Genomic DNA, 13,236 nt, shown 5'->3' on the forward strand with positions numbered 1-13,236 from the left:
CGTCGTCGATGGTGTGGTTCTCGTCGTCGACAGGGTCTTCGTCGCCGACGACGATTGCAGTAATATAATAGAGGAAACAGGTCTACCTGATGATGTTGAGGAAGTAGTCGTCGTCGTCGACGCTGAAGGCGATGACGCTGATGTCGTCGACACAGTGGTTGTGACAGAGGTTGTTTTGTGGGTCTGTCTGGTAGACGATGGAGCAGGTCTTTTGAAGGTGTGATCAGCCTGAACAGACACTGAAGATGACGTAGATCTTGCCTCTGAAGACTTTTTTGTCTTCGTAGGAGGAGTGTCTGAGGGGCCCGGGGAAGATACCCTAGGCCTCTTTTTAGAGACTTCTGAGCTTTTGGAAACACTGCTCTCAGAAGATTCAAGATTGTCTCTGACCTTCAGCCTGTCCAGCCAGATGAGAAGGCGTCCTTCCCTGTCTCTCACAGTCTTTTTAGGGAAAGACCTACAGATCCTGCACTTGTCCGAGACATGATCTGGGTAAAGGCAGTACAAGCATAACTCATGCTTATCATCCACATGGATCCTCTTCTTCCCACAGGAAGAGCAGGCCCTGAACAGGGCTTTCTTCTGTGACTCCGACATGGAAGAAGTTTGTGGAAAGAAGCCACTTACTGCAAACAGTGTAGTGAAGAATCCTTGAAGGGTTGAGAGCGAGGAATCACTTTTGAAGAAAGTTTAGATGATTATAAGTAATCTTGAGCAGAGCTCAAGCTGGAGACTCCCTAGCACAACGTGCGGTAGAAAATCTGAGGGACTGGGGCTCCTCCCAGGGAGGTCCTAGAGGGAGGTCGGAGCTGATTGGCTGACTGTAAGAGTTTGGTCCTTTTTACATAAGGACAAGGAAAGGCCACTAAGGGGAGACCCTTGGGCCTATTTTCTCTATGTATGTCTATAGGACATTACTTTTTTATTTACCGGAGGCTCCCGTCTCGACGACGGGGAATGATTCAGGCATGTGAATCTATGAAAGACACCCAAATACTGGATAAGGTAAGATTTCCCGACGTCCAAAGTCACCCTGTGGCGCGTTTTAAGTTGGGGATTAACTCCCCTTGAATCCTGAGGGTCCCTGGGGCGCAACTAGCCCACCAGCTACCTCCATTAAGCACCACAGAGCTGCGTTGCAGAGAGGTGTAAAAAGGGGCATGGCCTCAGAACACCTCTCTGCAACGCAGCCCCTTGGCACATACTGGAGGGTCCCGGTGGGCTAGTTGGCCCCCAGGGACCCCCAGTATTCAAGGGGAATTTGTTCTCCGTCTGCAAACGCACCAGGGGGCGTGTTTCCAGAGTGGTGCAAGGAGGGGGCGTGGCCTCCGGCGCAATGCCGGTCTTTTAAAAAATATATATTTTTAATAAGGGGGGCTGTGTGGCCTCACTTCCTTCCTTTTTTTACCGGCCCTGGGGACCCCATCCCCCCTGACCCCCGCTTTTTTTTGTGAATATCAAATTTGGGAAGCCTAGGCCATGATCCCCCGGGGCATGTCCCCCTCTTATCTTAATTTTTGGAGGGGGGCTGCGTGGCCCCCCTCCTCTGGCAAATTATGGTCCCTGGGACCCTATCCCCCAGGGCCGGCATTTCTCTTCTTAAAAAAAAAAAGTTATGTATAATTTGGGAGGGAGGCTGCGTGGCCCCCATCCCAGCCCACTTCTGGCCCCGGGGACCCCATCCCCCGGGACCTGGGCATTTTTTTTTTTGGAGGGGGGCTGCGTGGGACTCCCTGAGCAGGCCTAGGGGGTCAGGGGGTGTCTACCCTGCCCCCTTTGTGTGTTTTGTGCATTTGTTTTCTGCCTCGGTTTTATATATATATATATATATATATATATTACCTACTGGCGGTCGCCAGTAGGTATATATAGTTAGGATTTTTTCTCTATGGGATTTTTGAAAATTCTACGTCTAATAACTTTGGCGTTTGTGGACGGAATTGGCTGAAATTTTCAGGAAAATGGAACATTTTGTTTCTGAGCAGCCCCTGAAAATTGGGGGGGGGGGGTTCGTCAAGGGGGGGGCCGAGAAAAAAGGGGGGTCCCAAAACGTGTTTTTCCAATGTTAATTTCCATAGGGCGGTTGGCCTCACTTTTAGCCCGAACGGCTGAATGGATTTGCACGAAACTTGGCAAAATTGTAGGGACTGGTAGCCCGATGTGCCTTTGCTAGGTCGCAATATATGTGATCCAGTGGATTTTGAGAAATTAACGTTCAAAAAAAGATATATATCTGTAAGCGCGCTCCGGGCAGCGCTCCGGTTCGCGTACTTGACGCGTAACGGAACTTCGCGTAGCGAAGCTGATTGGCTCTTCGGTGTCTGTCAACATTCTAAACAGTCCGGAGCGGCCGCCATCTTGTCTCTCGGTAGGATCGAGAGACAAGAGGAGGCCAAAACAAAGGGGGAAATGACCATAAGGGGGCATAGTAGATCCTCCCTGACCCCCTAGGTTTGATGTGAAGGCTTTAAAAGGGCCCCACGGGGCAAAAAAAAAAAAAGAATTTTTTTGGTTTTTTTGCGTGGGTAGCGCCCGGTTCGCGAACCGGGAAGCGGTCTGGGGAGCGTACTATAAGGAAAAAAGAATGATAGACTTTTCAAATATTGTATGTTAATTGATTGTTTTGTTGATTTTTTTTTATTTCTTTATTTTTTAAGCAATTATTTATTATTGTGATTGTGTTTCAAAATTTAATAAAATGTCTAACATTTCACAGTCTGAAATGTCGTTATTTTCATTGAACATAGCTTGTAATGTTTGAGTGTGTAAAATGTCCTCATTTTCAAGGAGGGCATCTACTGATTCCACACATTGCAGTAGTTCTTGGTCCCAAGTTTCATCCATAAATTCAATCTCATTTGGATCAATGATTTCTGGGTTGGACTCTGGAAGGACAATTTCAAATGAAATTTTTTGTTCGCTTTCCATTTTGCCTGAAATTTGCATAAAAAATATATATATTAGTAGAGGTAGGGCACTGTTGGGATTAATTTTAGATAGGCAGTTTTTAACAGTGAATTTATCTTTGGGCAGTGTATAGTATCAGAGTGGAAGTAGGAATATAAAAAAGTGTATGTGATTTAATGTGAGTAAATTCATAATTATACAAGAGAAGCCTAACTCCATCCAAAACTATAACAGAGAAGTCTATCTAAATTTATAAGTACTACAGAGGGATAGTATATAACTAACAGAAAAAGTTTACCATATAATCTTAAAGTGCACAATATACTTCAGTTTTTAAAAAACCCAACTTCCCTTTAAAAAGAAGTTGAAGTTATTAATGAAAATCCTATTGAAATGTACACCAGGAAGTAGTAGTCAAAATGGCTGTGTTTCCTTCTCAAGTTTTATTAACAAGTCACATGACCTGTTATGCTTACGTTACGCGCTCCGCGCCACGCCCCGGATCGCTTCCGGGAAGCTGCGCTTCGTGCCTCGCTTCGCGCACCGGAGCACTTCCGGGTGCGCTAACGCGGCGCGTCATATGACGCATTACGCGACAACGCGATACGTCGCGGTTACGCGACGCGTCACGATGTTGTTTTCTAACGTGGCAGTTGCGCAAACAGAACGTTTATCGGTTCGCGGAACGAGTCGCGTCACCAAATTGAGCCAACGGGAAGCTACCCGGTTCGCGGATCGGGAGCAAAAAAAAAAAAAAATACATAAAAAAATTGTATTAAATACATTTAAAATATATTTTTCGATTAAAATAAGAATACATTTTAAAGCTTTTGATATTTGCTATTAAAAAACCATTGAAATTCACAGAAAAAACCATAGGTTATAGACCATATATAGTTAGGAATTAGCATTTACAAAACCTTGAAAATTCACTGAAAAAAACATAGGTTATAGACCATATATAGTTAGGAATTAGCATTTAAAAAAACCTATTTTTACTCACACAAAACCATTGAAATTCCATATATAGTTAGTTGCACTAACTATATATCGCGCACCCGCAATCCACTGCTGATCATGTCACATATTACATCATTCATGACATGGTCAGTGACATCACTGATGACATCACTGATGACATCTCAAATGACATCACTGATGACATCACTGATGACATCTCAAATGACATCACTGATGACATCACTGATGACATCTCAGTTGACATTACTGATCACATTACTGATGACATCATTCATGTGATAATACGATGAACCTCTTCAGACTCTAATATAACCTTAGATACACTCAGTGTAAACAGACACTCACAGACTGTCACTCATCCATGAAGTTACACACACACCTACTCAGTCATGCAAAGAATCAATCACACCTCCATTTTCTCAACTATACAGTTATACACACCTTACTTATTCAAACATATACTAACACATATTTACTCTCTTATACAATCCCGGATACAAGTTCACAATGTTCCATACAGCCACTCACACATTCACTGGCTCTTATGCACAGTTATTTATATATGTCAACTCTCACATGTACTGTGTTTTACATATGTACTTACTTTGACATGTAGCACTGAGATATCCATTCACTCACCAATACACTCATGCACACAGTCAACCGCCCATACAGCTGTTTCCACATGTACTTTTGAACCCATACATCTAGTGAATCAGCTGCTCACACATCTATGCACAGAGTCATACACCTCCCAGCCATCCACACACACACTCAGTCTCCCATACAAATACTTGAGCAACCAATCGATAACCCATATAGTTACTCATATAGCTACTGATCAACACATGCAGCAGTTTACAGAACAACAGACATAATGATGCACAAATTAAGACAGTTTAGTCACTAACCCATGCACTCAGTGAGACACATTTAATCACTCACTCATACAGTCAGTCACGCACCTACTAAATCCTTCATCCAGACACTTATACATCCACTCATTCTTCAATATGTAAGACATATTTTAACTTTACAGAAACACACAGTCACTGGATGATGTCATCAGTGATGTCATTTGAGATGTCATCAGTGATGTCATCAGTGATGTCACTGACCATGTCATGAATGATGTAATATGTGACATGATCAGCAGTGGATTGCGGGTGCGCGATATATAGTTAGTGCAACTAACTATATATGGAATTTCAATGGTTTTGTGTGAGTAAAAATAGGTTTTTTAAATGCTAATTCCTAACTATATATGGTCTATAACCTATGGTTTTTTCAGTGATATATATATATATATATATATATACACACACCATGCAAATAGGATTTAAAAGAAAGATTGTATGATCTTAAGAATTGGATTATCAAAAATCACAGATTTAATAAACATTAAAACAATAGAAATTAGTACGAGCCTGTGAAAAAGAAAAATAGTTCAAAAATTTAGGACCTGGAGAATAAGGAACAATGAGGGAAAATAGCCATTTAAAGATGGCGGCACCCATTACTTCCCGGTTCTAGTGGCAAGATAGTATTTGACTCCTGACCCAAGAAGAAGAAATAAAAAGAGAGACGGCCGAAACACCCAGATTGCTTTCTGTAACTTAACTGAACTAGACGACAGGACGAGTCAGACACTAGGAAGATAAGATCCTGGCAGTAGTGTATTAGGTAAAAAACATATAGCCTGTATGGATTAACAACAAGAAACAAGGGGTCAGGAAGGCTTGCGTATTGTTTTTCTCTCCTGAGCTTCCCAGTAAAAATAATTAAAAAAGAAATATATATACGATAGGGGAGTGACAAGTTATTTATCCTTAAAGTGGATACAATTACGGGGATTCCGAACACATAATGTACATATGGTATGCTGGTGTATTGTTGGTACAATTTTGTACTGCTCGATAAAGATAATGTAATAGGAAATGCGTGCGGTTGTATAAGACGGGGTAGGCCGGTGTGACTGTTTGTAAAGTGGATATAACAGCGGAACATTTTTTTGAATGATATATGCACAGACATGGAAAATCAGTGGTTATTAGAAACACTGGAAATATAAAAAAATTCCTTTTTTTGTAAGAATTTTTGTAGATGGGAAATATTGTTACAGAACACATAGAAAATATGATTAAAATTGTGGTGTGTCTGGTTCCAGGTTATGTTATGTTATTGAACATTTGTAGAGCGCACTTTCACCTACAGGTCTCTTCTAGGCTCGATACAGGAATGAAAAGGAACCCTTCCTGGAAACATTTTAAAATATGGGAATGCGAGAGAAATTTAAATAAATAAAAACTAATTACAACGCAAACTAGAGAAACTGAAAAGGTAGGATAATTGATCGGAGATGGAATACACAGGAAAATTTAGTCTTTTTAAAAAAAAAATATTTAAAAACTGTTGCCAATTGATATTTAGATCATGCCCCCTTTTCTCTCTTTGTGTCCCTGCTTTACAAAAGGTGTTTGACACTTCCTGCGGGTTGACTAGATTGGGACTAAATAAGACAGGAACGGGACCAGAAACCAATCAGGAATTTTATTGAAATATTACAGTGATTGGGTACATTATGTAAATGACCCCTTAACAAATGGATGCACGATTGGTGTGGGATAAGTAAAAGAGTAAGAGTGTGGATGAATTCTGGGATGGTTATGCCCAATGTTCTCTTTACAGAATAAAAAAAAAAAAAGAGAGTGTGAGGATATAAAGGATGATTTGGAGATTGGACATATGGCCCTCATGGAAATTTGTGGTATAGGAAGAAAGAAATATTGATATAGAAGGATTTGCAATTTATATTGAAGGGCCACCCAGTAATGATGAAGATTATGGTGGGTTCATTATGTTTTTGCTGTACATAGACTCTAGGTATAGAAAGAATATGTTCATGGTGTAAAATATTATATAACGGAATAACATTTAGGCCCTATCATTGTGCTCTCTTTTGTGTTCCCTTTGAAAAGGAGAGGCATTGTAGGTTTATCCTTGTTTTGTCTTACGTTTTCAAATAGATATAAGTGTTTCTTAAAAATTGTGGGAGAATTTGTTTTCCCTTGTCCTGAAGAAGGTGGTTGGTATCAATGAAATCCGCCAAAACAGGTCAGTGCAATTAGATATCCCAAGTCTGATGAGCGGTGAAGGATACAGTGGCTATTGATTCCTTAGGGATAACCTGTATAGTGAAGAAGGAACCAAACATTAGTGATAAAAAGACATATGTGTTTGTCTATTATATTCTCCCAGTTTGTGTTTACTTTGTTGTATGTTTCTATTTTTAAATTGAATACTTTGTACACTTAGTGGAGTATTTATGATTGCAGATTAAGTCATGAAAGAGTAGTAACCCATTGAGTATTATGAAAATGTTTTTAAGTGGGTTATCTTTATGAAAAAAAAAAAGAAATGCTGTAATAATGTTTTTTACTTTGTAATATGTTTATTTAAGGTGATTAATGTCAGGCTTTTTGATTGGATCTACTAATGTCTCAACCAATAAAGTGACCAATATTGTTTAAAAATATCATAGTGGGGATACTGACATTTTCATGTGATCACATATAAAGTGTGAGTGGAGACGTAATCAGAGTGCAAAAGGCGTGGATGGTTTTGTATGTGTATCGAAAGGGAAATATATTTCTGACTTCACAGTCTTATACGGTGCTCTGTTCCTTTGGGAAAGCGGGACCCTCTATAATTATTTTAATTTGATGGTGGAAGATTTAAAGATGTCAGAAATCAGAACCCAAGAAAACAGTGCAGCAATGGCTCCTTGCCTCAGATGAAGTGAGCGTGAACGTTCCTTCTGAGATGTCTGCCGGACTTCGTATTGTAAAAAGATGATGCAAAGAGCTGATATGATTTTCTAAATTGTTATCCCGTCAATGCACAATTTTAGCCATGGTTTCAAATCCAACAAGTGTAAAGTTCTCTCCGTTGGAGTTGCTGGTTGCTGAAAGAAAGTTGGAAGGGTGATTTCCTGGATCAACTGAAAACTTTATTTGTGGACATGTTACAAATGTGATATATTTATTTACTTTTACGTTTATTCATCTGTAACCGAAATAAAGTTATACTACAACTTCTACTACCACTCCTCCTCCTCCTACTACAAAACAGAGGTGAGAATATAGAAGTTTGGGTCCTTTCACGGCTGTCAGGCAGCTACTCACATCAGCAACAACGGCTGCATAAGCCAATGCAAAGTTCCAGCGTCACCTGCTTCCTCATGCTGGCAATGATCTTCTCCCAGTCCCTGCTAATGTGACGCTCCAGCTGAAGCACCTCACTTGGACGTTGAGAATGTAAACTCACTGGAACGAACCTGGTCCATGTATCCTATTTGCACTCCACTGCGGTCAGCTTGAACTTGTGACATTAACCTGGGGGTTCAGCGAGACCGGAGACTGGCGCAATGTGCTTTTTGGCGCTATTTTCACCTGAAACTTAAAAAAAATCAATCTCCGGTTCTACTCATTGGATTTCTATCTGTTTGGTATAATTTTATTAAATACAATGTTCTATATTACTCTACCTAAATATTTTACACATTGCCTTTAAGTTGAGCCTAAATGCTTTTGCGCCAAGCTACCAGAGGGTTAAGCACAGGTTTATGTTGTGATTTTTGTGGTTCACCCTACAAGGATTGTGTTTATTACTTGAGCGGGCTCTAAGACCGCTCAACTAATAACTTAATTTCTTACAATGGGTTTATTAAGCAGAGAAGTAGAATGATACCATGAAGCGACACAGAGTCAGAAGCCAGTACATGGTGAGTCGGATGGGTATACAAATATCAATAAATGCACATTTGTTTAAAAGTAAAGTGCTTAGTGCGGGCCTTTCACACAAACAACTGCTGTCTAGATTTCCACTCTTCCTTCGCGTCCAGATTGCAGAATGAAATCCAAATGATGACTTGTTTTATTTCCAACGCCACTGACACCTAGTGTTAAACATGTTATGTTATGTTCCTTGTACTTGTAAAGCAAGCATCTCACCCAGGAGGGTATCCTGGCGCGGACGAGAATGGGTGCAACTTGCTGCCCTGTCATGGTCCTGTGTGTAGAGCCAAGTTTTGAGTTTCTTCCTGAATTCGGGGACAGAGCTGATGGCCCTAATTTGAAGGGGGAGTAGGTTCCAGGCTTTAGGAGCCAGGCACGAGAATGAGGGGCAGGCAGTCAGCTCTTCAGATGCTGAGCACAGTGTAGCGCAGGAAGTTTGCTTAGTTTAGGTGTCTGGTGAGGTAGCTTTTGTGTGACAGTAATTTGACTGTGCACGTTTGTGTATGGGAAACTAGTGGAAATCTGTGGTGAGGAGAGATGTGGGTGCATAGAGGACAGCGGAGTGTGAGACTTTTCTGTATTCTGAATGGTCTGGAGCCACTTTGTGATTTAGGCGGATAGTCTGAGGTATACTGCAATTCCGTAGTCTAGCCTGCTGGTGAGGAGTTGTTAGGGTGATTGTTCGGCGGGTGTAGGGGGTAAGATTTTTATGAGGATCTTGAGGAAATCTGGAGGAGGTCATTGAGTTGGTTTGGCTGGTCATCGATAGTTTGTTTTTGACCAAGATTCTCAGCTACCTGACTTGGTTGGAAGGGATTTTGGTGGGACCACGTTCTGATGATCACCAGGCTGAGGGCCATAGAGTCTGGCCTTTCCCGAAGAGTGCTACCTATGTCTTGTTGGAGATTAATTGTAGGCATATTTCTCTAATTCCTCTCCCTCCGCCACCTCTTTACGAAAGTTTTCTTACGTTGCAGTGAAGTAGAATGAGAGGCACACAAAAAAGGCCACACATAAAATAAATATTGCAAGGTGTCCTACAATGTGGAACCGTCAGTACGTCTCTCAATTTAACATTTGAGGTCCGCATGATTTGGAAAAGGCGCTTCCCTTTCTCATATGCAATTAAAGTAGTTTGTAAGGTATTTATATTCGTGAAGGCAACGTCAATATGTAGTTGTTGAAATAGGTTTCAAAAAAGTTAGCAAAAAAACAATCAAGTGTACATTTTACACTGTCGCCTCTTTCGAAGCAGAAACGTTCAATTCCATGTTATAAAAAGGATGGCATGGTAAATGCAGGCTACAGTATTGCACTTACTTTTGAACCTTTAAATAAGCCATCGCTCTGTTGGCCGGAAGAAGTGCATTGGTGCCATCTGCTGATATGCCTCGGGTGTAACATTCTATCGCTGCTTCATATTTCCCTTCTTTAAAATATCCATTACCCTGGAAAATATTGACAAAATGTAAATATATTTGATATTCAAAGCCTAGCGTGTAACATTTCAAAGGACACACTGAACAGAAAGACAATTTAAACCACGCTCGGCATAAAATCTAAATAAAGTAAGCAGTTGGGTGCAAACAGAAGACGTAGGTGAGCAATGTTAATAGAATCTAAGTGTAAAGTAATACTCAGAGCCCCATTCGTAAGCGCGAGTTATTTGAACGGAACACGGTCCATTAAACGTACATCAAGCTGGATCACCATTAAGAAAATCTTCTGCACATGCAAGAATATAATAACTAAATATTAGCACTTACACTAATCATAAGTAGATAAAAAGTCGTAACATATAATCCATTATTAAATACATGCTACAATGACCAAACATTTGAGATACAAACATTGATAACTTTAGCAATTTAATGTTTGAAGGCTGGAAAAAAAACGTTTCTCACAGCTTCAGATACATACAAGAGGTAAATTTTGGGCAGCACTGCAAGACCCAAACATGGCAACATGTGTGTGTGCTTGGATCAGCCCACAAGGGCGGCTATCTGTGTACGCTAGAAGCCCAGCAAATAAAGTCTGGGCACACAAGCGCTGTACACACTGGACGCAGTGTACTGCAGGAAGAAGAGAAAGCACCATACCAGTGTCTGTGGGCCTGCCACGCCCCTGCCCAGAACATCCTGCAGTGAAGGGGGCTACTGTGTGGGTGACTATATTGTGCTAAACAATGCAGTTCAAAAAGGAGGGTCTAAGGGAAAGTTTTAAAGACCACTAAGGATTATATCCCCAAATAACTAATGCCAACCATATAAAAATCCTAGGGTTTAGCCATGTAGTAAAATTATGAAATGGTAACACTCCTCCATGAAAGTTGAAGAATGTATTGAGTAGTCATAGATCCATTTACTGGTGCTCGTAGAAATATCCAAAGGCGGATCCCTTTATAGGACGTAATCCCTCATTCACCAAAGGTGACATGCTTCATCATAGAGATTATCTCCCAAAGGAAACACCTATAAAGGGATTTGCCTTTGGATATTTCTATTAGCACCAGCTAAGGGATCTAGGACTACCCAATACTTTCTTCAAATTTCATGGAGGAGTGTTACCATTTCATAATTATATTTCTACATGGCTAGAACCTAAGATTTCTATATGTTTGGCATGACTATATTGTGCTCCAGTTGAATGCACTCTCTTAAAAAAATAGGAATAACTAGCTAAATCAGCTGATTCTTTGACTCTGCTATAATGTTGTAATTTGGAGAAACGAAATGTGAATGGCCCTACAGCAAACAAATGGGTGGAAATGGGTGGCTGTCCTTCATGTAGTACAGAGAGAAAAACTGGGAGATAATACTTTTGAGTTTCTGTGTGAGGGAAATGTGCACTGTTGCCTCCTTCCTTTTGTATCAGTACAATTTACTAAAATAAACAGCTTACAGATATAAAGGCAAAGAGGTGGCAAGAGAGAGAACACTCAATGGCACTAAATCATTACAATTAGCTGGCCAGCAGCGCTGCTTATCTTGTGCCAGTGTTTGAAGATGTTGGCCAGTCCCCCTCAGTTTTGGACACCATGATATATGCTCCTTCAGATTCTAAGCCAGACCAAGAGAGAGAAAGGAGTGAAAGAGATTCGGAGGAAGAGGAACATATGAAAAACAGAGACGAAGGACGAAAGCAGGGATGACAAAAGATACAACTAAGAGGATACGTAGGCAGGGACATAGGAGACACTAAATCTCCAGGGGGGGGACAGGGAAAACCTTGCGGGCTTTCCAGTGACCCTAAACAAATTACACGTTGCGTGAGACCGTACGCCCGTTGACCGAATACGACTGCATAATTTTGAAGGGAAATATTGGGAAAGGCAGGCATGTAGTAACAGTTTGCAAGCATACTTTATTGTTATTTAAATTCACAAAGTAATTAGACCAAATGTGGAAAAATAATGTATATTCTTTATAGTACTACTCATAGTTCACTCATACTGATCTGCTCTGCATGGTACATGTTTTTTGCAGCAGGCACATTAACCCTTTTCGATGAGCCAAAACCTCGACAAAACAAAATACGAACTCTCACTAGAAGGAAGATTAATCACCAGAGTTATGTTAACATTTTTATTGTTGCCGGAAAATTTCCTGTTCATGTGCTTTTAAACCAAAAATTATTTTTAAACAAAGCACCCCCCACCAAAGTCAACACCAGGTGCGGCTGCACCCGTCGCGCCGCCCTAAATCCAGCCCTGCTCCCAGCAATGGGGCTGGACAAGCATTTCCAGAAAATGGAGTCACAGCGAACCTCATAGCCATTATATGAGGAAAAAGATCTAAGTAAGTGGTGGGGTGTAATACATCCCCCAAATTCCAGCATGCAAAACTATTTAACAGATTTCTTGTAGATGATTTAAGGGAGAGTAGACTTCTCCCATGAGAAATGTTTGACATTTTTTAGATCAAATTCTAAAATACTGCAGACCCTTATAGGACATTCATGAAATATTGTAGTACTTTCATGGTGCACCATGGAAGCCTTGCTTTTCCTATGAGCAGATCTGATTTTTTTCAAATGTCTTAGGTCAGAAATAACTTCCACTATATCAAGGTCTTCCTTATTTCATGGGTGAGCCCCTTATGCCAAGAAGTACATTCAATATGAAAGTACCAGAAATGTACCATGGATAATTCAACAACAGCCATGGGTACCTCTAAAAATGTCCTCTGGTATACAAGAGTCAGCATTATGCCACCCACTATGCTAAGAGTTACGTGCCTCATGTCATGGCCTTCGGCCAGGTGTGGTGTGCGTGTTTTGTGTCTCTGCGACTGGGTATGACTGGGTTAGCGGCTTTCTCAGTTAGACATTAACTAAGTGAAACGCCAATGCTGCCAGCATTGGCGTTTCACTTTGTTAATTTCCATGTTGGCGTGGCCTTGCTGCGCGTTAGCCAAACCCTGTGTTGGTTTCTCAGTTAGACAGCTTGAGTCCCCACAGCCAATGATGGGGTCTTCATAGGAGCATGTCAGGGCTTGCAGTTTGCCATAGGTAACACCTCACATTCATATGCGGTTAGCGTCACTGTCCATAA

General features: G+C 40.9%; 1 protein-coding gene across 10 annotated transcripts in view; it reads right to left on the reverse strand.

Moving 5' to 3' along the window:
* The window catches only part of RPAP3 (RNA polymerase II associated protein 3), a 286,980-nt gene that overhangs the window by 129,601 nt on the left and 144,143 nt on the right, over positions 1-13,236 (reverse strand). For all 10 annotated transcript variants that reach the window (XM_078675415.1, XM_078675461.1, XM_078675426.1 and 7 more), the window contains one exon: positions 10,005-10,132. In XM_078675415.1, the coding sequence (XP_078531541.1) occupies positions 10,005-10,132 (128 nt within the window). The remainder of the gene's footprint in view (positions 1-10,004; positions 10,133-13,236) is intronic.

The sequence above is a fragment of the Lissotriton helveticus genome, chromosome 1_1 (assembly GCF_964261635.1).
Source record: "Lissotriton helveticus chromosome 1_1, aLisHel1.1, whole genome shotgun sequence".
Taxonomy (NCBI): Eukaryota; Metazoa; Chordata; class Amphibia; order Caudata; family Salamandridae; genus Lissotriton; species Lissotriton helveticus.